General features: G+C 45.2%; 1 protein-coding gene across 1 annotated transcript in view; it reads left to right on the top strand.

Moving 5' to 3' along the window:
* FAM105A (family with sequence similarity 105 member A) overlaps positions 21,260–24,220 on the top strand; it is a 30,079-nt gene continuing 27,118 nt past the window's right edge. Inside the window, exon 1 of the mRNA XM_018065701.1 lies at positions 21,260–21,406. Within this exon, the coding sequence (XP_017921190.1) occupies positions 21,349–21,406 (58 nt within the window). The 5' untranslated portion in view covers positions 21,260–21,348. The remainder of the gene's footprint in view (positions 21,407–24,220) is intronic.

Raw genomic sequence — 24,220 nt, 5'->3', positions numbered from 1 at the left:
GGGAGCCTCTGGCATGCAGTCATCAACCCATCTGTCTGCCGAGGAGACAGCGAGAACATGGAGAAAGGGTCATGGAGGCCCCTGGGCTCCTGCTGCACCCAGAACCCCATCATCTCGAAAGAGAGAAGAGAGAGAATGCTCCCAAGGAGGAAGGCATGGCCCTGGTGGAAACTAGAACTTCTACTTAGCATCTACCTGGAAGGAGAGTGAGTTAACCCCGGAGAACTTCATGCTGAGAAGAAGCTACATCCCTTTCATGAGTTCTGAACTTCAGTTCAGTTCAGTCCAGTCGCTCAGTCGTGTCCGACTCTTTGCGACCCCATGAATCGCAGCACGCCAGGCCTCCCTGTCCATCACCAACTCCCGGAGTCCACTCAGACTCACGTCCATCGAGTCTGTGATGCCATCCAGCCATCTCATCCTCGGTCGTCCCCTTCTTCTGCCCCCAATCCCTCCCAGCATCAGAGTCTTTTCCAGTGAGTCAACTCTTCGCATGAGGTAGCCAAAGTACTGGAGTTTCAGCTTTAGCATCATTCCTTCCAAAGAAATCCCAGGGCTGATCTCCTTCAGAATGGACTGGTTGGATCTCCTTGCAGTCCAAGGGACTCTCAAGAGTCTTCTCCAACACCACAGTTCAAAAGCATCCATTCTGAATTTAGCCATCAGCAAATATGGATCGCATGCCTACTGCAATGTGTGTGCCAGCAAGGAGAGACCAAGTTCCCACCCTGGTGTGGCTTAGATCCTTGCAGGGGGAGATGAAAATATATTCACTATTTGGGAGGATGAAAGAAGAGCTTTTATGGGCTGTGTTAGGTCCCACCCCCAAATTCATATGCTGATATTCTAACCGCCAGTACCGTGAATGTGACTGAATTTGGAGATAGAGCTTTTAAAAAAAAAAAAACAAAAAAGATTTATTTCTTTTTGGCTGTGCTGGGTCTTTGTTGCTCCATGCAGGCTTTTTTCTAGTTGTGGCTTGCGGGCTTCTCTTGTAGATCTCAGGCTCTAGGGAGTCTGTCTCTCTGAATTTGATCACTCTTGGTACCTCATGTAAGTATAATCACACAGAATGTGTCCTTCTGTGACTGGCTTTTTTTTCCCTTAGCATAATGTTTTCAAGTTTCCTCCATGTTGCAGCCTGGGTCAGCATGTCCTTGCTTTTAAAGATAGTAATTGTCCATTGTAGTGTATATCACACTGTGGTTATCCAGTCATCTGTCGATGGCTAGTTGGGCTCTTTCCTCCTTTGGGGTATTGTGAATAATGTCTCTGTGTACATGAATGTGCAAATATCTGAGAACTTGCTTACTTTTCTTTTGGATATATATACCCAGAAATGAAATTGCTGGATCATATGGAAGTTCTCTGGAGAAAGAAATGACTACCCACTCCAGTGTTCTTGCCTAGAGAATCCCACAGACAGAGAGGAGCCTGGTGGGCTACAGTCCATGGAGTTGCAGAGTGGGACACAACTGAGCAACTAATGCTTTCACTTTTCATGGAAATTCTATTTCTGAATCATATAACAAAAATAGAATTCCATATGAATTGTATGAATCATATTCTGGGGTTTTTTTTTTTTTTTGAGGTGAGCTCTAAGTTTTTGAAAGCTAAGATCCAGCAACATGTTAGGTACACGGTTTGTTTTTTACTGTGAGAGAGGGTTCTACTTATTAAAAACAATGGTGTCATCACCTGCGCTTGCATGACAAACCCAACACACATCAGAGCAAGGATTCTCACCTTCCTAGGGGGACCATCAGTCCCCAGAACATTCATTTTAAATCCTCTACATAAAAATGCTTTTATTTATGGGAACTCAAGTATACCCAAATGCTGTATCCTAGCTTAATAAATCTTAATAAAAAATCTTCTTTTTGAAGATACTCTTATTTATTGTATGTTTTGCCTATAACTTCTAGCCAAAAACAACAACAAAATTTATGGTTTTTATTTATGATGACTCAGTTCATTGTTGTACTAAAGAGTAAATTATAACCCTTGGAGGAACTGACAGCCGGGCAATGCAGTGAGACGATTACCGTGGTCTGTTCCTCCTCTTACATGCCCAGGAGGTGTGCGCATTTTTGTTAATCGATTTATATGATCATCTCATAAATGGTGGCCAGCTTAATAGTAGTCATCTGAGTGTCAGTGACTCACCTCCGGCCACTAACCTGGTGATTCCTGAAAAACTACCCATAAGAATGTAAACTATATCCAAGCTTTAGCCCACTTTCTAAACAGAGAATCTGCCCACCAGAATCACCTGGAAACGTTAACCCACAGAAACCTCAGTCCCACTCCAATCTGCATCTTAGAATCTCTGGGGCTGGTGGCCTGGAATTTTGTTTTCCAAAAGCCCCTTGGATGATTCCAATTTGGAAAGGATTTAAATGAGAAGAGCTTATAAAATAGAGTTCCAGTCCTTTCAGGGTAGCTGGAATAACATAGTGTTTAAGTCTGGTCTTTCTGCATTACAGGAGCTACTACTGCCCAGGGGGATTCCCTGGATGTCAGAAGACTGCACTGAGGATTAACCTGACGCCCAAAGAGCGTGAGAACAAGACGCCTTCCATCAGCGGGCAAGTCCTTTTGCCCTTTAGGACATTCTCCATCCATCGCTTTGTGCCCTGGCTCAGGGGTCAGCACGAGGGTCAGAAAGGCCTGCGGGCATCCTAATGGCCAGCCCTGGTTAGGGACTGATTTGCTGGTCTCCTCCTTTCCCACGCAGAAGCCTCAGTCTGCCCCGTGGGATACTGCACTTTTGTATTGGCTGGGGGAGGAAAAAGAGACCCCTACTCCCAGGACCCTGCCTAGCTCCCTTCCCTGGGTGTTGCACCTTGAACTCTCCTTGCCTTTCCTCTTCTTCATCAGCAGAGACTGAAGAAATTAAAAGTCCATGAAGCTCTCCCAGGAAAATAAATACACGGTTGTTGAAATTGTTCAGTCGCTCAGTCATGTCTGACTTTGTGACTACATGGACTGCAGCACGCCAGGCTTCCCTGTCCTTGACTGTCTACATGGGGAACTCAGTGATTGTCAGACTCACCCTGTTTATATTCAAGCTGCCTGCAAATGACAGAAGCTGCCCGTTGCCTCTGACCTTCAAGTTGTTGCACAAGTGAATTTCCACCAGAAAATCCTCGGATTGCAGTTAGGACAATCTCAGCAGTTCTAAATTTCAACGCTTTCATTTATAGAGATTTGGAGGAAAGCCCTTCAGAAAAATATTTAAAGGGCTTTAGAATGTTGGGCACATTTCTGCTTCTGCACACTGGTGGTCTGAGTTTTGTCTTTGTACACGGAAGGGCTCCAGTTGCCCATAGGAGGCAAGCCATAGGAGGTGGGCAGTGGGCAGAAGAATGAGTCTGGAGAGCTAACCCAGTTTGCCATAACGAGCCTGAAATCAACCAAAAAAAAAAAAAAAAGAGAGAGAGAGAGAGAGAAGCTGAATTTCTATGGTCACTGACAGCTGTCTGTTACTATTCTGTTTAAGGAAGCAAAGAAAGAAAAAAGAATTTCCGTGCTTGACTCTAGGGGTACTCGGCAATAGGACAAGGTAACGCTTATTCCGTGATCTGTTTCTTCTTTCTGAGTGGCTGCTGAAATGTTCTATGAGACTTGGCTTCAGAGCAAACCAGTTAGAGTCGATGAGTGCCCAGGGCGGTGAACTCAGTTCCTCTCTGGTTTCCTGCGGGCCCTGTGGGCGGAGCCTGTCGCTGGCACTGCTACCTGCTATAAAACTAATCTGAGGTCCTTCGTCTTTGCCTTGTGTTTTCGGTCGGAGGTAATTAGGGTTCTTTCCTGCCCCACCTGCCCTTCTGCCCTGTTAGCCCAAGCTGCTCCTGGGGCAAGCAGCAGATGGTAGGGGTCGAACCAGTAGCTTCCCGGCTACGGGGCGGGTGAAGGTGAACTCGCTGCCATGCGGGAGCCGGAATGGGCATGGACGGGCTTACCAGCAGTTCAAGCTGCCAACCCTAGAGTAAAAACCACAGGAAACTTGGGTTCTACCCCCTCTTCATTCAAAGTTCATTCAGGAGATGGCTGCTAACCATCCCCTGGAACTGAAGCCTGTTCCATCCTAAATGTGTCTGAAATGTGAGCTGCTGAGAAATACCTTGACCTGTAAGTGGGTCAGGAAAGCAATGAGCTAATTTACAATTTCCCTTTAGTTCTTCACAGGGATAAAGAAGACATGTGGAAGGCTGAAAAGAAGTAGAACAAGAGAATCAAGTAAGCAAAGAGTGGCAATTGGCACAAAAAAGAAATGGCTCTTACGTGAGTGATGGAGGTGTTAGTTGATGCTAGGGTGGTGATCTACTGCAGTGTATAAATGGATGAAATCAACATACTGTACACTTCACATTTAAATAAGGGTGTACGTCAATTATATCTCAGTAAGTTTGAAAAAAGAGGAGAGGAGAAGAAAAGGGATGGGGTAAGGGAGACTGTGGGACTCCCCTCCCTAAAGGATCAGGGCTCCAGGTGTCTTTGAGCTTCACTTTGTGGTGAAAGTGAAAGTCATTCAGTTGTGTCCAACTCTGTGACCCCATGGACTGTACGTAGCCTGCCAGACTCCTCTATCCAGGGAATTCTCCAGGCCAGAATACTGAGTGGGTAGCTGGTTCCCTTCTCCAAGGGATCTTCCCAACCCAGGGCTCGAACTCAAGTCTCCCACATTGCAGGCAGATTCTTTAGTCTCTGAGCATGTGCCACCAATTCAAATATTGCTTATTTTATCCACAGTAGTTTTTATTTTTCAAGATAATGATTTTGAGAGAGAAATGTGTAATTCTTGAGTCACTGACCATGCTCAAAAAGAGGCCAAGCTTGAGACCAGTAACTTGCAGATTTGAGAGACCATACCTAGGAGGAGATTAAGTACTTCTGGAGTCTCATATCCTCATACACTCACTGTGTTCATCTTTGGCCTTAAACTGAAGCCAGTTCCTTAGATCTAGCAGCAATATCTGAGATACTTGGAGTCAAGAAAGGCTTCCAAATGTAGAACACAGGATTTGTTTACACTCAGTTCAGTTCAGTTCAATCGCTCAGTTATGTCTGACTCTTTGTGACCCCATGGACTGCAGCATGCCAGGCCTCCCTGTCCATCACCAACTCCTGGAATTTACTCAAACTCATGTCCATTGAGTCAGTGATGCCATCCAACTCTCTCATCCTCTGTTATCCCCTTCTCCTCTCGCCTTCAATCTTTCCCAGCATCAGAGTCTTTTCCAATGCGTCAGTTCTTCATATCAGGTGACCAAAGTATTGGAGTTTTAGCTTCAGCATCAGTCCTTCCAATGAATATTCAGAACTGATTTCCATTAAGATGGACTGGTTGGATTTCCTTGCTGCCCAAGGGACTCTCAAGAGTCTTCTCCAACACCACAATTCTTCAGCACTCAGCTTTCTTTATAATCCATTGCGTTGGCCAAAACAATCCATTTGTGTTTTTCAACAAGCTGTTACAGAAAAACCTAAGCGAACTTCTTGGGCAGCCCAACACTAAAAATACAATGTTGATTGAGTGACAATTCCCACTGGGATTCTGGCACTCAAAACCAAGTGGTCCTTCCCTGTACGTCATATAAATGACGCTCCACAGGGCGGATCCACCCTTTTTATCCAAATCTTTCGCCCTCCTGTGGTCCTCTGGGTGGAAGAGGTCCTCCTGGTGTAGTCAGAGGTGGTTCTTCAGACCAGGAGTTCCCAGGTCATACCCCCTTGTGATTCTGGAGCTCAGCCCGGGCAGACAAGCAAGCAGCAACCCTCTCTGGTGGTTCACACAACTCGGGAATGTTCTCTTGGCCTTCAGGGCAGAACCATGAGCATCACAAATATCTCGCTCGTCCCTGGCAGGACCCTGGAGGGCTAGGATCAAAGGGAAAGCCATGTAGGGAGTTCGTCTCAAGAACAGTGGCGAGAGAAGAAGGCTGGAGACTATTGAGCTCCTGGAAAATGGAAACTTTTTTCATTTTTCTCTGGCACAAACACATCCCCGCACTTCATGGCTGTTATTTTTAAGGTGTTTACATTTTTATGTACTGACATCTCAGCCCTGCCCTTGAACAGGGTGTGCTGCGGGGTATGGGGCCAGATCCCGGCTCCTGCCAGCGCACCGGCTGCCTCCACACTAGCTGGAGTTCCAGGGTCATCCTGAAGACAAACAGCTCTTTTTGCATTATGTTGTAAAGATGTTGATTTTAATGAAAACTTTTTTCCCTTTCCTTGTCTTCCGTCTGTGTCATCGCATTTTACTGTATGATGATTTAGGTTACTGTATGATTTAGGTTTGAGGGAGGCACAGGACTTTCTTTCTTGTGCTTATTTGCTGGCTCATATAATGGAGTAAGATAATTGATTTTTTTTTGAGGTCAAGACCCATTTATGGCTTTTCAGGGACTGCTGATAATGTTATATTTTTCCAAAATGCATCTTGGTGGAAATGTATATGTATATATTTAGTAAATAAATATATATTTACTACATATACAACATAGTTGTATATATTTGTTATTGTTTAGTCATGTTTGACTCTTTGCGCCCCCTCTGGACTGCAGCCCACCAGGCTCCTCTGTCCATGGGATTCTCCAGGCAAGAATACTAGAGTGGGTTGCCATTTCCTTCTCCAGGGGATCTTCCCAACCCAGGGATCGAACCACAGTCTTCTGCACTGGCAGGTGGATTCTTTACCACTGAGCCATCAGGGAAGTGCCCAGTCATGTATATGAAAGAAAAGGGTCTTCCCTTGTGGCTCAGCTGGTAAAGAATCTGCCTGCAATGCAGGAGACCTGGGTTCACTCCCTGGGTTGGGGATCTCCTGGAGAAGGGAAAGGCTACCCACACCAGCATTCTAAATATGTATTTACTATTTTATATACACTATGTATATATAAAGTAGTAAGTGTATATAGCTTTAAAAACCACATAACTTTTAAAAAATAACTTTTACTAGAGGATACTTAATTTACAGTGTTGTGTTAGTTTCAGGTGTATAGAAAAGTGAATCAGTTATACATATATATCCACTCTTTTTAATTTTTCAATCTTAAAACATTTTTTTTTCCATTTCTTTTCTTATTTTTTTGGCCACAGTATGCAGTCATGTAGACTATTAGTCCCCCAACTAGGGATCGAACCGAGGCCTTAGGCAATGAAAACACAGACTCCTAACCACTGGACTGCCAGGAAATTCCCCTGGCCACTCTTTCAGATTCTTTTCCCGTCTAGGTCACTACAGAGCATTGAGGAGAGTTCCCTGTGCGACACAGTAGGTCCTGCTTAGTTCTCTGTTTTATGTATAGTAATGTGCGTGTGTCAGTCTCAGTCTGTGAATTTACCCCTCCCTGATTCCCCTCTGACAACCATAAGTTTAAAGACCACATCGTTTCTAAAAGCTTGTAGCAACAGCAAAACTCCCAAGCTTCTGGCTCTAAAATGTCAATTCTTTTCCTAGTTCTTCTGGTATTTCTTTTCCTATTTCTAAACATCATGCCTTTTCAACTGTTTATCATTTTAGACATTATCTTTTGATTTCCTGACATGAGAGAGGAAAATATCCGTTACTCTTTCTCACATTTTTATCTCCTCCCATCCTACTGGCTTGGTATTCACATTCTTTTTTTTTTTCCACCTGATTATAACAATGTCAATATTGCCTGTTGCTGAGCCAAGGTTTATGATGTTTCCCTTCTCGTATAACTGTTTGTTCTTCCTGGAGCTCGTTGTCTCACTTTGCTCACTTGCTTGGTTTCCTACGTGCTCATATTTTATTTTTTTTCCGTGTGTGCCATTCACTCCACCGAGTGCCTACTGTATTATTTTCCAAATGCTCAAATGCATTAATACAAAACCAATTCCACTTTTCTCCCTGGAGGCCTCCCTCCTGGAATCCTCCAGCTTCCTGTCTCAGCTGATCTGCCTGATCTCTAGACCAGCTGCACGCACAGCTGTCATCTGGGAACTTGCCTTGGCCATGCTCAGTGGTGTGATCAAGGCTGTCTCTCTCTGTCTCCATCGCTGGGGTTGGCCTGGCATCACGCTTACTGTAGACCCTTCCCAGTGAAGGAGGGGTACTAGGATATGCCACCCTCAAATGTGCCTCCTTGGCATATGGATTATTTTGTGCTAAAAACTTTGGAGAGACAATTGAACTTATTTACAAAACAGAAATAGAGTCACAGATGTAGAAAACAAACTTATGGTTACCAAAGGGGAAGGGTGGGGTGTGGGGGGAATAAACTGGGAGAGTGGCGCACATACACACTGCTGCTGCTAAGTCGCTTCAGTCGTGTCCGACTCTGTGCCACCCCATAGACGGCTGCCCATCAGGCTCCCCCGCCCCTAGGATTCTCCAGGCAAGAACACTGGAGTGGGTTGCCATTTCCCTCTCCAATGCGTGCAAGTGAAAAGTGAAAGGGAAGTCACTCAGTCGTGTCCGACTCTTCGCGACCCCATGGACTGCAGCCCACCAGGCTCCGCCGTCCATGGGATTTTCCATAAAATAGATAACTAACAAAGACCTACTGTAGAGCACAGAGAACTCTACTCAACACTCTGTAATAACCTACGAGGGAAAAGAATCTTAAAAGAATAGATAAATGTATAACTGATTCACTTTGCTATACAGCAGAAAGTAACACAACAGTGTAAATCAACTATTCCCCAAAGAGTTTTTTTTTTTTTTTTAAAGACTAGGAATTAGCAGACATCAGAAAAACTCTAAAGACAGGACACAAGTTGGTTTTTTTGGTAAAGGAAATTTATACGTTAGTAAATTTCCACTGGTCATGAGGTCTCCCTCTCCTATACCAGCAAGACTCTCAACTCTTGTCAGTGGAGAAGGCATCAATTTAAATCTGCATAACAAACCTTGGCAAAACTCTATTAGTCTTTGCCCTGCTTCATTCCGCATTCCAAGGCCAAATTTGCCTGTTACTCCAGGTGTTTCTTGACTTCCTACTTTTGCATTCCAGTCCCCTATAATGAAAAGGACATCTTTTTTGGGTGTTAGTTCTAAAAGGTCTTGTAGGTCTTCATAAAACCGTTCAAGTTCAGCTTCTTCAGCGTTACTGGTTGGGGCATAGACTTGGATAACTGTGATACTGAATGGTTTGCCTTGGAGATGAACAGAGATCATTCTGTCATTTTTGAGATTGCATCTAAGTACTGCATTTCGGACTCTTTTGTTGACCATGATGGCTACTCCATTTCTTCTGAGGGATTCCTGCCCGCATTAGTAGATATAATGGTCATCTGAGTTAAATTCACTCATTCCAGTCCATTTTAGTTCACTGATTCCTAGAATGTCAACGTTCACCCTTGGCATCTCTTGTTTGACCACTTCCAATTTGCCTTGATTCATGGACCTGACATTCCAGGTTCCTATGCAATATTGCTCTTTACAGCATCTTGTTTCTATCACCAGTCACATCCACAGCTGGGTATTGTTTTTGCTTTGGCTCCATCCCTTCATTCTTTCTGGAGTTATTTCTCCACTGATCTCTGTAGCATATTGGGCTCCTAATGACCGGAGGAGTTCCTCTTTCAGTATCCTATCATTTTGCCTTTTCATACTGTTCATGGGGTTCTCAAGGCAAGAATACTGAAGTGGCTTGCCATTCCCTTCTCTTTTGACTGTGTGGATCACAATAAACTGTGGAAAATTCTGAAAGAGATGGGAATACCAGACCACCTAACCTGCCTCTTGAGAAACCTGTATGCAGATCAGGAAGCAACAATTAGAACTGGACATGGAACAACAGACTGGTTCCAAATAGGAAAAGGAGTACGTCAAGGCTGTATATTGTCACCCTGCTTATTTAACTTATATGCAGAGTACGTCATGAAAAACGCTGGACTGGAGGAAACACAAGCTGGAATCAAGATTGCCGGGAGAAATATCAATAACCTCAGATATGTAGATGACACCACCCTTATGGCAGAAAGTGAAGAGGAGCTAAAAAGCCTCTTGATGAAAGTGAAAGTGGAGAGTGAAAAAGTTGGCTTAAAGCTCAACATTCAGAAAACGAAGATCATGGCATGTAGTCCCATCACTTCATGGGAAATAGATGGAGAAACAGTGGAAACAGTGTCAGACTTTATTTTGGGGGGCTCCAAAATCACTGCAGATGGTGACTGCAGCCATGAAATTAAAAGACGCTTACTCCTTGGAAGAAAAGTTATGACCAACCTAGATAGCATATTAAAAAGCAGAGACATTCCTTTGCCGACTAAGGTCCATCTAGTCAAGGCTATGGTTTTTCCTGTGGTCATGTATGGATGTGAGAGTTGGACTGTGAAGAAGGCTGAGCGCTGAAGAATTGATGCGTTTGAACTGTGGTGTTAGAGAAGACTCTTGAGAGTCCCTTGGACTGCAAGGAGATCCAACCAGTCCATTCTGAAGGAGATTAACCCTGGGATTTCTTTGGAAGGAATGATGCTAAAGCTGAAACTCCAGTACTTTGGCCACCTCATGCGAAGAGTTGACTCATTGGAAAAGACTCTGATGCTGGGAGGGATTGGGGGCAGGAGGAGAAGGGGACGACCGAGGATGAGATGGCTGGATGGCATCACTGACTCGATGGACGTGAGTCTGAGTGAACTCTGGGAGATGGTGATGGACAGGGAGGCCTGGCGTGCTGCGATTCATGGGGTCGCAAAGAGTCGGACACAACTGAGCGACCGAACTGAACAAACCTTACTGCAGAGCCCTGGTTTAGCATGATTCCTGGTCACCGTCTCATAGTACCTCCCTTGCCCAGAAGCTGCAAACCCCTCTTCTTTGTTTAGCCTTAGGTGGTATACAAACCCCAACTCTAGCCTCCTCTCTGGGCTACTCATCGCTGGGTATCCCCATATAATGACACATGAATGTGAGAAATCACTTCTGTTTTTCTCTTTTAATCTGTTTTTGCTGGTCTAATTTATAGGATTCCAGCTGGGGAACCTAATATGAGTATAGGAAAAAGATTTTTTTTTCTTGCCCTTTACTAGCAACCTTAGGGTAAAGTGACTTCTTTATTCTAATGTCCGTATTCCAAACCCTGGGAAGGCTCCAGTTGGCTCTGTGTGGGTCACTGGCCCCTTCTTGACCCAAACAATGAAGTGCTCTAATGGACCTGTGATTTGCATCCCCTTTAAGACATCATAGAACTAGGGAGGGTGGGCATCCCCTGAGAGAAGGGGCCTAGCTGACCTATCCTGGATGTCCACCACAATGCTGAACCAAGAACAGACCAGTGGAGGGGCATTCACTTGGGAGCAGGGGGACCAGACCTCTCTCTTGGTTATACCTACTCAGTAGTTGCAGGACCTTAAGAAAATTGATGGGTTTCTGTACACCTCATAGTTCCGTCAAAGGAGAGTTCTAGAGTAGAGTTTGTGCTATTATCCAAGATTCTAAAATCTTATCCTCTGTCCAATAAGGGCTTGTAATGTGAATGGTGCTCTGTCTCGGAGGCAAGTATAGATCACAAAACAATAATGGAAAAGAAATGTGGAACTGGAAACTATATGCTCCAAAACAATGACTTCCTTCATTAAACTTGTACTCTGGGCCAGGCATTGTTGAAAGTTTTATTTGGATTATCATGTTTTTAACATCCAAGAACTCTTTCCTTTTTTAAAAGCTTTTCATTGTGTATTGGGATATAGCCGATTAACAAACAATGTTATGATAGCTTCAGGTGAACAGCAAAAGGACTCAGCCATACATATACACGTATCCATTCTCCTCCAAACTCCCCTCCCATCCAGGAATCCACATAACACTGAGGAGAGTTTCCTGTGTTATGCAGTAGGTCCTTGTTGGTTATCCATCTTAAATAGAGCAATGTGTACATGTGCATCCCAGACTCCCTAACTATCCTTTCCCCCTATCCTTCCCCCACCCCCACTGGGAAAAATAATCTCATTGGCAAAGTCCGTGTCTGTTTCTGCCAAGAACTCTTTCTTATTCTCTGATTAGTTCTGTTTCTAAGCATTTGTTATATCCCTGTGCTTCTGTTCCCTCATCTATAAAATAGAGATAATGATCTTACCTACTTGGTGAGATCTTTGATGAGAACTAAATGATATGATGCGTGTGCCAGAAATATGATAACCATTCAGTATATCTTATTGAGATTGCTAATAACTATGCTTCTCCTTGCTTTCTTCATCATGGGCATTTCAGGGGGAAGCTTTCTTTCTCTGTTCGTTTATCCCTTCTCTGTCTCCCTTCCCTCACTCAAAAATGTGATGTCATCTTTTTGCTGTTGTTGTTACCTACCGGTGTTTCTTCTTTGATTTTCCATTTCCTTGTTTTCCCTCTCTGGTATGGTTAGGGTAGAAGAGACAATGCCTTCAGGGAACCTGCCACTGTTAAACACTGCCTACCAGTTTTCAACTTCCGGTAATTTAAAATTTTTCTTTTTTTATTGGCAAAATGCATCGCACAGGCCCAGTGTGGCTTGTCCTTACTTGTAGGGTTTGTGAGTTGAAATCAGTTTTCCCATTTTAATTTTTTCTAATTAAAAAAATTATGTATTCATTTGGCTGCACCAGGTGTTAGTTGCATCATGCGGGATCTTTTGTTGTGGCTCACAGACTCGAGTTACGGCAAGTGGGCTTTGTAGTTGCAGTGTGTGGGTTTAGTTACCCCAAGGCATGTGGGGTCTTAGTTCTCTGGCCAGGAATCAAACCCATGTCCCCTACCCTGCAAGGTGGATTCTTAACCACTGGACCACCAGGGAAATCCCAATTTTTGCATTTTTTTAAATGGTTGAAAAGTAATCAAAAGAAGACTATTTTGTGACATGTGAACATTCTATAAAATTCGAGTTTTCAGTGTTCCTAAATAAAGGTTGATTGGAACCAGCCACGCTCACTCCTCTATAAATTATCCTGGGCTGCTTTCGTGACCCACTGGCAGAACTAAGTGGTTGCCATGAAGGGTATGCGGCTCACAAAGCCTCAAATATTTACTGTCTGGCCCTTTAGAGGAAGTTTGTCCACCCTCTTACAGAATTGAAGGCCTGAGCAATGACCTGGTCCACAAAAAGCATCAATCATGTATCAAACCAAACTCATATAAAAGGGCCAAAACAAGGAGGCAAGATTGTCTACGAAATGAAACAGTCCCCCCAGTTTAAATAAAAAATAGCTTTTAATCGTATCACTCAGGATAACAGCTATTAATATTTTGGGGTTTATTCTTCCAATATTATTCTGTGCATAAATTTTTTTCTATAAAATTGGCTGCAAGGGGATTCCCTAATAGCTCAGCTGGTAAAGAATTTGCCTACAATGCAGGAGATCCTGGTTCCTTTCCTGGGTTAGGAAGATCCCCTGCAGAAGGGATAGGCTACCCACTCCAGTATCCCTGGGCTTCCCTGGTGGCTTAGACAGTAAAGAATCCACCTGCAATGTGGGAGACCTGGGTTCGATCACTGGGTTGAGAAGACCTCCTGGAGGAGAGTGTGGCAACCCACTCCAGTATTCTTGCCTGGAAAATACCATGGTCAGAGGAGGCTGGTGGGCTACAGTCCATGGGGTTGCAAAAAGTCAGACACAACTGAGTGACTAAGCACATAAGCACTTCCCTCATGGTCTGTTGGTTAAGAATCTGCCTTACAATGAAAGGGACGTGGGTTTGATTCTAGTCGGGAAACTAAGATCCCACATGCTACATAGAAACTAAGCCCACACATGCAACTACTGAGCTCACACGCCCCATCTAGAGAGTCCATGGGCTGCAATGAAAGACCTTGCATGATGCAGCTAAGACCCAGTGAACAAATAAATAAAAATACTTTAAAAATTTGGTTGTATACACTGTCCTAGTATTATTTCAGTTGTGATTGATAGTAAACCTATCTTCATTAGGCTAAAGCTAAAATAGGTGGGGGAGTAAGGGGAGTTTTTTGGCTCACGCAACTGTGAGATACAGGAGTATTACTGCTTTAGGAATGGCTGAATCAAGGAGCTCAAACAATTTACTAGGGTTCTTTCTCCATCTTTTGGTTCTACTTCCTCCATACACATGTATTTCCAGTGTCAGTCAATATCTTTGACACTATGAGTTTTATTTGTTTCCTCATATGTAATCATTTACATGCACCACGATTTTTTAAGACAACCTGTTGAAGGAAATTTTCATCTCAGAATCATGATTAGAGGAGGAGATGGGATATGAGAAGTCATCCAGCACCTTCTATTCCTTTTACAGTAAAAGGAATCGAGACCCAGAATGGATAAGCCATTTTCCATTATCTTTCAAGTCATCACTGGAAGCTGAAGCTCCAATACTTTGGTCACATGATGTGAAGAGCCAACTCATTGGAAAAGACCCTGATGTTCGGAAAGATTAAGGGCAGGAGGAGAAGAGGGCAGCAGAGGATGAGATGGTTGGATGGCATCACTGACTCAATGGACATGAATTTGAGCAAGCTCCAGAAGACAGTGAAGGACAGGGGAGCCTGGTGTGCTGCAGTCCATGGGGTCACAGGGTCAGACATGACTGAGCGACCGAACAGCAACAGATTGATGGTGGGGAACCACCAGATCTAGGGGATTCCAAGTTTGACTCTTCCACCTGCTCTCTTTTAAATGTCAACCCTGAAGCAAAATGTCAGGCAGTCAATTAACAGAGTGTGCCTGCCCAGCAAGCCTGAAAACTTAATGATTCAAAGAAAAAGAGCAATCTGGTTTTCTTGCCTACTCCTGGATTTATTTCCAAAAGTGAGGGTGGGTGGGGGCAGACAAAGCCACAAAGGCTGCTGTGTGTTTGTTCCTCTTTGGCTAAATATAAAAATATGCTTTGTTGGCTAATCAGAACCGCAAGCCCAGTAACACATCTAAAAGTTTTCGAGATTGTGTCTCTTCATGTGTTTTTTCTTAACCATCCAATTATACAGAAAAATTGTTTTCTCATTTGTATATTTCATGTGGTGAGGCTCCTGCTGTTCGTGTCATCTCAAAGAGCTTACCAGGCACGAAAGAGGAAGGGCCATCCTTCAGGAAACCAATTTGTCTGACAAGGACGTCCAAAGCCCATTTGCAGAGAAAGAGAAGAAATTTATTAGCAAACTCTGTGGGCCCAGCAATGAGGAGGCAAGTGGAAGATGAGCCCTTGAGAGAGGCGTGTTTCCTATATTCTGTATTCTGCAAGAGCTCACGTTGTTGCTGTTATTGTTCAGTCGCTAAGTTGTGTCCAACTCTTTGTGACCCCATAGACTGCAGCATGCCAGGCTTCCCTGTCCTTCACCATCTCCTGGAGTTTGCTAAAACTCACATCCATTGAATTGATGATGCCATTCAACCATCTCATCCTCTGTTGCCCTCTTCTCCTCCTGCCCTCAATCTTTGCCAGCATCAGGGTCTTTTCCAATGGATCAGCTCTTCATATCAGGTGGCCAAAGTATTCGAGTTTTAGCTTCAGCATCAGTTCTTCCAGTGCATATTCAGGGTCCACCAGACATTAAGCAGGAGACCCAGGGGAGACTGAGACCTTGTCCCTGGCCTCAGGAGCTCATGGTTAAGTGTGGAGAGACAAGCGCTGGCTGCAGTGGGAATGATGGGAATACAAAGGAGGGCAGTGGAGCCAGTTGCTAACTCATCATGGGTGGTCCAGAAGTGCTCCCCAAAGGCCAGTAGGCTTGAGCAGAATCTGGAAGGACCCCTAGAGTCAGCCAGGTGAAAGCACACCCAGGCAGTGCAAGGTCAAAGGCCAGAGATGGTAAGCAAGTACAGCTCTATGCAAACTACAGGCAGGACCAATATCAGGAATTTGGGAATGAGTGAAGCTTCCCAGGTGGCTCAGTGGTAAAGAACCCACTCACCAATGCAGGAGACAAGAGTTCGATCCCTGGGTTGGGACGATACCCTGGAGAAAGAAATGTTAACCCACTCCAGTATTCTTGCCTGGGAAATCTCATGGACAGAAGAGCCTGGTGGGCTACAGTGCATGGGGTTGCAAAGAGCTGGACACGACTGAGAGGCTGAGCACACATGAAGCCATCTAAGTTGCCAAGAAAAAAAGGAAACACTAAGTTCTGTTCTGCTGCTGCTAAGTCGCTTCAGTCGTGTCCGACTCTGTGCGACCCCATAAACGGAAGCCCACCAGGCTCCCCTGTCCGTGGGATTCTCCTGGCAAGAACACTGGAGTGGGTTGCCATTTCCTTCTCCAATGCATGAAAGTGAAAAGTGAAAGGGAAGTCGCTCAGTCTGGGCATATACAAAATCGTGAAGTTCTTCTCCACACCTACCACCCCCGCATCTTTCACTTCCCTGTATGGCTCTCAGCTGACCTCCTTTATCCTTCTCGCCAGCTCTTACACTCTCTTTCCCAGGGGATCTTCCCGACCCAGGGATTGAACCCACGTCTCTTGGGTCTCCTGCATTGGCAAGTGGATTCTTTACCTTGCGCCACCTGGGAGCCTTAAATAATACATGCTGAACAATTAATAGAGACTGGCAGTTCATGAGTGCTCAACTAAATTCTGCCATTATCATCATCATCACAATTAACCTATTAACCTCTATACATTGCCTCTATTAGAAAAAGTGACCCTACCTGATACAGTGCAGAATGGAAGTAAAGATAAGGGTTACTCAAATTTTAACTTTTATGGATATCAACAGTGATGCCACTATGTCTTCAAAGACAATAAATCGTCAAAGGACTTAATCATTTCTCCAAAGAAGATGTTACACATGTTTAATAAGCACATCAAAAGATGCTCAGCATCCCTAATCATTAGGAAAATGTAAATGTGAACTACAGTAAGATATCACTTCACACCCATTTGGATGGATATTATTTTGAAAAATTGAAAATAACGTGCCTGTGAGGATGTGGAGGAAATATAATCTTTATGCATTGTTGGTGGAAGTGTTTTCTGCAGTAGAAAAAGTATGACTGTTTTGTGACTGTTCCTCCAAATGGATATGATCCAGCAATTCCGCTTCTAAGTTTATATTCAAAAGAATTGAAAACAGAGGCTCCAACAGTTATTTGTACACTTAGGATCATGGCAGTATTATTTACAATAGCTAGAAGGTGGAAACAACCTGTGTCCATTGATGGATAAGCAAACTGTCACATATATATCCCACGAAATATTATTCAGCCTTGAAAAGGAAGGCTATTATGACATGTGTTACAATAGCAATGCACCTTGAAGACACCAACAGACTAAAATAAGCTAGTCACCAAAGGATAAAGGCTGTAGGATTCCATTTGAGGAAGCTAGAGTAGTCATATTGAGAAAATAGTTCAAAGGCAGACAGTAGAGTGATGATCGCTAGGGCAGGGGCTGAGGGAGGGGGAAGATGAAAGAAGTTTGAGAGATGGATGGTTGGTGATGTTTGCACAAGACAATGATGTGAGTATACTTAGTGCCACTCAACTATACACTTAAAAATAATGAAATGGTAAACTTCATGTTATGTATTCTTTACCACCAAAAAAAAGACAATGAATTTGGATAAGGACAGTTGGAAGTGAATACAGGTGGGAAAATTCCATGGGTTCTTAGTTGGAAGTCTTATCATTGCCTTCACTCACACACTGACTCATGTTCTCATTCAGTGACTACTGAATAAGTACCTTTCAGTGCCAAGCAAAGTTCTTGGTGCAGGAATTATAGCAACTCCCTCTGCAATCTCTCAGTTAAGAGGGGGATATTTAACTAGAAGTCAGTCAACCAAGCAAACTCTCAGTAGAAATGAAAATTGCGATTATTGCCCAAATTCGTCATGGGTTCCACTGTTCTCAGAACAAATGTCAACTTGTCCTAGCCCGAGACTGACCCAGATGTGAATGAGTGACCCTTGAGTAATGTGAAAAGTTTGGCACTGCAATGGAAAATACATTTTGCAATGTCTTCAGTGCTTCTGGACATTCACATTCCATTCTCAGAGTTCAAATGGTCAAGAAAACTTTATGAAAACAAAAAGTCTGAGAAAATATTTGCTAAAATTTATTGACCAGGCATCTCTCTCTCTCTCCCCACCCCTCCCCCATTTCTCTTTCTTTATCTTTTTTCCCTTCTCGTTCTTTCTTCTTATGTGGACCATATCAAGATCATCCATGTGACTAACTGGAGTAGCCATTGCCCCTGGCTACTCATTCCAAACTCTCCAGCATCACAATCAAGTGATGTGTTTCTAGGCATTGGCTTTGTCTTCAGTGGTTCGAAGGTTGATATTTTGGTGAGTGTAATATATCTGCGTCAACATTTCAGCTGAGATAATTGCTACAGGTATCTTCATGAGTGTGACCTTTATGAGAGTATGATCTCACACCATACTCTCAATGTACCCACTGGAACATATCCAAGCTCTACCTAATAGGTCCATGATATATGGTTTTAATGGGCTTCCCTGGTAGCTCAGCTGGTAAAGAATCCGCCTGCAATGCAGGAGACCCTGGTTCGATTCCCTCAGTCGGGAAGATGCCCTGGAGAAGGGATAGGCTACCTACTCGAGTATTCTTGGGCTTCCCTGGTAGTTCCAATTGTAAAGATTCCACGAGACCTGGGTTAGATCCCTGGGTTGGGAAGATCCCCTGAAGGAGGACATGGTAACCCATCCCAGTATTCTTGCCTGGAGAATCCCCATGGACAGAGGGAGCCTGGTGGGCTCATGGGATTGCAAAGAGTCAGACACAACTGAGTGACAAAGGACAACACAGTATATGATTTTAATATGCTGGCTCAATGATAGTTATTTTTCTAATGCATTACCAGCTTGGTAGTTTTTTTTTTTAAGCCTATGTATTCAAGCTGTGATATAATGTAGAAGGCAAAAATTGATGTCAGTAAAAGCAACAAAGTTTTGTCTACATACAAAAAAAAAAAATTCGAGCCCTGAGCTAGGCACTAAGGATTCTAGATCATAATTCTTATCTGCAAAAATCTCATATTCCAGGTCAGTAAAAGTTTTGATAACCTTGTAATTGTTTTGACAGGTAGTAAATCACACATGGGTAGGCCAGAAGGTCAATCAGAAACCTCTATGCATAGTCACATTCTTGATTAGATTAATATTTATGTGGTTCTTATTATGTGCCAAGCATTAATCTAAGGGTTTAGGGCATATCTAATCACTTTATCCCCATAACAACCCCCTAAGGAAGATACTCACTTGAGCTTCATTTTATGATGAAGAAACTGAGGCTCAAAAAGTTTAAATAATTGAGCAAGTTCAAATGGCTAGTATGCAGCCAGACCAGACAGTCTGGCTTCAAGGTCTAGATCTGTAAATACCACATGAAGAGGCTTCCACTCAGCTTTCAGACTATCAGTGAACATGACAGCAAACCAAACCAAGAAACCCTGATTGTAAATTAATTGAAAGGATTCTAGGCTGAGTCCCAACAGCTGTGTTCATCAATTTTATCTTGTGGGAGGAGGGGAAAGTTACTGGCTGATTTGTTTTGTAGTTAAAGGACTCAAGCAAATTTTATTTTATCACAAGAAATTAGTCCTGGTATTTTCAGCCTCTAGAAGAGACAATTTGTACTCATCATGGCTCATAACTTTAATTACACACAACAATTTTAAGTCCTTTAATTTGTATGAGTAACAAGGCTCTATACACGCAAGTCATGGTTTATGGCTGTAGAAAACTACCCCTCTAGGTTAAAATCTGATTTGGATAGAAGGATTTTTTTTTTCCTAAACATGCAGCAGAATTTGGGAACATTTTTATTATCTTCTGTGAATCATGGGTTGCAGAATGGTGGGGCAGTGGAGAGATCAAACCTAGGTTTAAACTCTGCGCTAGCATTTACTGAGCCTCAGTTTCCTTATGTTTAAACTGGAGATAACAAGAGTACCTACCTCATGGGCCAGTGTGAGGATTAGATCAAATAATATGTAAAATGATACATAAAAGGATTACCAAAGTGCCTGGCCTGATGTCAGCTATTGGCAAATGTCCGGCACTACATTAATTGCTGTTTCTCTGATTCAGAATTTCCCTGGAGTTACCAAAGACCAGAGAACATGGGGAAGTGGATACTTGCAGACATTGCCCTAAGTACTGGAGCTACCTAAAATGCCAGGGTGTTTTCCACATCGTTCTTTAGTTAACGGAATTTTTCAAAAGGTGCCAAACCATGTCACCTGCACGCCTGTTTGTCTCTGGAATTGTGTGTATTGGAGAAAGAGGAAGTGTTCACCAAGATTTTAATTTTCTTCCTTTTTCTCCGGAAAAAAAAAAAAAAGTCATGTTACTATAAAATCAGGGATGAAAGATCCTTGTTGTGAGTGCCTCCCTATTGTCGGACTGTTTATTTTTACTATTTGCTACTCCTTTATTTTTTCCTTTACTGTTAAACCACTTTAAGAGGTGATCAATTTTGTCGATAACCTCTCCTAAAGTAAACTAAAGGAAATCAGTCCTGAATATTCATTGTAAGGACTGATGCTGAAGCTGAAACTCCAATACTTTGGCCACCTGATGCGAAGAGCTGACTCACTGGAAAAGACTCTGATGCTGGGAAAGATCGAAGGCGGGAGGAGAAGGGGACGACAGAGGATGAGGTGGTTGCGGGGCATCACCGACTCAATGGACATGAGTTTGCGTGAACTCTGGGAGTTGGTGGTGGACAGGGAGGTCTGGCGTGCTGCAGTCCATGGGGTAGCAAAGAGTCGGACACGACTGAGCGACGCAACTGAAAGTAAACTGAGTTCTAAGTAAGCACATCACCATTCCACTGAGTCAGGGGAAATAAAGATCAGAAAAAAACAGCCCAATCTAGTGGGTCAGGCCCCGGGTCGACAGCTGGATTCCAGTCTCGCCCTCCCATCGCCGTGACCGATTAGCGGCTTAACCTTTGGGCCAGGGAAAAGAATCCTGCAGCCTTGCCACTGAGGTAACCCTCTCTCCCACATCATCCCACTCAGCAGGCTTCTTTCCTTCCCACTCAATGGGCCTCCGATATAAAGCTCCAGGGAGATAGAGGATCCCGCCAGGTGGCACTGCTAGGATAGTTCCTGAGACGAGGGTCTGCATTCCAGCAGTAGCTTCCCACATCCCAGCGGAGCACACAGCGGCTCTCCGCCGCTCGGGCTGGGGAATCCAGAAAGGCGCGGAGGCCCCGCCCATCCATCCAGCCCCGCCCAGATGACCCCGCCCCCGACGCGGCGCGGCCTCCCATTGGCACTCCGGCGCGTCCGTCGAACCCCTGGGGCGCCCGGGGGCGGGATCACAGACCGCGTACCCCGCCCCGCGGCTCCGGCGCCCACCAGCCAGCCGCCGGAGAGCGAGCCGCGGGCGCCGGCCGGCGGCCGCCGCGTCCGTCAGACCCAGCGGGCGAGGCTCCGCGCCGGTCGGCAGCGCGCGGCCGGCATGGCGGCGCGGAAGAGCCCCGCGCAGGAGCGGGAGCGGCCTCGCGAGCACGCCTCAGGTGGGCCCCGGGCCGGCGGGGCGGGCAGCCAGGAACGCGCTCTCCTGGTCGGCGCAGCCTTTGGCGTCGGGAGGCCTGGGACCGGCGGTCCGAGGGTTGGGGAGTCGCGGGGGGTAGGGAGGGGAACCGGCTGCAGGGTTGGGGCGGCCGTCGGGGGCACGCATCTCTGTCAGGAGGAGGCAAGGCTGGTGCGGGTCTCGAGGCGGCAAGCGACCAGCTGAGGCGGCGCTGGCCGGTTCCCGGGCAGAGAGAGCGCGGGCTCTATCTGGGGTGCGGTGTGACGGGGTTTGGCGGGGCCTCACCGGCGCCGACGAGCGGCGGCGTCCCCTCCGAGCTCTCTCTCTCTCTGGGTCGTTGTCGGAGGGAAGTGGACGAGTTTCGCGCTTTGCCGGCAGAGGATGTGGTCCACACCTTCGCGGCAGTCGAGACCCGATGAGCGAACGGAGAAAGCTCCCGGGTTTTGAAACAAAAACAAACAAACGCAAAAAATGTCACCGGGGGCAGGTCGCCAGGGTCTCCGCCCTCGTCGGATGAGGGGAGAGGGGTGTCCCTCCCTCCTTTGAGCCCCAAATTTGAGGAAGGGGAGCTGCCTCTCAGCTTGGAGCACGTTCCCGTTTGCGTGTTTCCCTGGAAGCCACCCCAGGGGTGAGAACCCACCCATCGGTGCATTTGGGGAGAGCGCGCGCCTGTTGCAGCTTCGATGGGAAATTGTTAGGACAGTTTCTTAACTGGGGGTTCTTGGTCCGTGCAGGAGCTTTTACTTCACACAGCAGACTGTTGGGTGTGGTGGGGAAACAGCAGGGTTCTCAGTTAGGACAGGAGTTTTAGACATCGTTCCGCCCAGGACCGTGTGCCTAGACGCCTACCATTCCGGACTTCTGGATCCTGGTGCCTAAAAACGAAGGCACACCGCTAAGCTGATCATCAAGCCCCTCTCAGTCAAGACTTCTGGTGATTGACGTGCCTCCCACTCCCAAAAGTTTGGAGAACGATCTCATTTTTCAACCTTTCTGCACCTTGGATTGTTATAGAATTAGCCAAATATTTCCTGTGAGTGTATTCATCTGAACTTTTTATTATGTGATTTTTCTTCCCTTCTCCGTGGCTTATTTTGGCAGAGAGAGCAAAGATGGAAGTGGAGGTAGGGGTACAACTGGAAAAAGCTAGCTGGAGAGGCGGAAAGATGTCTTACTCTGGGCTTAATGGAGTTGCCAGGAATTTTCCCTGCCAACGCACCAAGTTCAGGGTGTGCCAGCGCTATGAGCGCAAAGAGAATTCTTTCCTCGGCCCCAGCCCATGGAGACTGCAGTCCGTGTGTCAGTGGAAGAGTGTGATTCAAAGATCAGGTTATGGAAAACTTTCTCCAAAACATAACCTCCATGGACTTAAGAGCATACTTTCCCTTCTTTGCTGGTCATGTTTGGGGGTGAGGGGGTGGGGAATGGGGGACGGACAAAGTTTTAAAACCAGTTGCCAAAGCTGGGGTGGAGACAGGTGTTTTTTTTTTTTTTTTTGGTTTCGATTTTTTTTACCTGCCCTTAAGACTTTTGTTTGGTAAGAGACCAAGATTCACTTTTGAGATAATAGTGAATGTTAACAAGTATCATTTGCCGGTAATAAAACAGACAACAGCAAAAGAAAACCCACTGAACAGACAGGATGGAAGGAGTTTTTTGGTAGCCATTTTTAACTATGTCTTTTTAAGTATTTGGATACTAAGAATCATGAACTAAACATGCCAGTATTATGGGAAAGACACTGTCAGCAGCAGAATATTAGACCAGGAAGAGGCACCATGGGTCATTTGCAGAAGATGGGAAGAAGCAGGGAAGCGCAACTAAGCTCACCAGTCCCAGTGTTCCCCTGGTGGGTCTGGTGTTTGAGGAAGGGCTGTATGCCTGCCACTCCATGGGGCTCCTCTAGCTTCTGGCCACCATGCAAGGTATTTAACTTCCTGTTGGTTTGGGCACTGCTGGGGTTTCCTGCTGAGGCCCATTTCCATTTGTTTAGTACAAAGGATAGGGAATAAATGAGCTTTCAACGGTGTACTCAGGAGCCACAGGGCTCCCTGTGGTCCCTGGGAGTTTACCTGGGGGACACAAATGTCTGATGTGGAAAGGGGTGGGGCCCAAAAGCCAAGTCCCCTCACTCCAGCTCCACGTAAACAACCTGTGTTTCTTTTCTTGTTTTATATGTTGTTCTGGGTAATATTTTGTTTGGGGAAAAGAGTCCAGTGCTAAACAAAGAGTTTAGAGATAATGGTAATGGCTAATATGTTTGAGTGCTGTTTGTGTCTTTCTTATGTATAAAGAGCCTAGAACCATTGGCCCTAATAAGCCCTCAAAGGTTAGCTGCTATTCTTATAGTGAGCATTATACTAGAAGGTAGTTGTTATTTTTATTCCCATATTATGAAACTGCGCCCTGCACAAACTTTTAGATGCCCCCACTTTCCCATTTAACTAACTTTCCTGTTCATTAAAATGTGTATTCCTCAATATCATGGATTCTGTTATTCCAGACCCATTCAGGGGTGACCTACTTTATGTTTGAAGCAGGTGTTTTCTGACCCGCCCTACGCAGCCTCTGGCCTGGTTCCTGGGGTCATCACAGGTACCACCCTGGGCAGGCAGGTGAGTTTTCCTGCAGAGCATCTCTGTGTTTCACGCGAGAGGGCAAATCAGAAGAGCTGGCAGCCCGACGGCAGGTGGAGGCTGAGGGTGGTAGGGCACACCCAGCCGCTCCTCCTAGCGGACTGCAGAGGGGAGCTGAGAACCGACAGCTTGTCCCATTGCCTGTGCCTTCAAGGCCTTTG

This window comes from Capra hircus, chromosome 20 (genome assembly GCF_001704415.2).
Source record: "Capra hircus breed San Clemente chromosome 20, ASM170441v1, whole genome shotgun sequence".
Taxonomy (NCBI): domain Eukaryota; kingdom Metazoa; phylum Chordata; class Mammalia; order Artiodactyla; family Bovidae; genus Capra; species Capra hircus.
The sequence above is the reverse complement of the archived record's forward strand: the minus strand, read 5'-3'. Positions and strand labels throughout refer to the sequence as shown.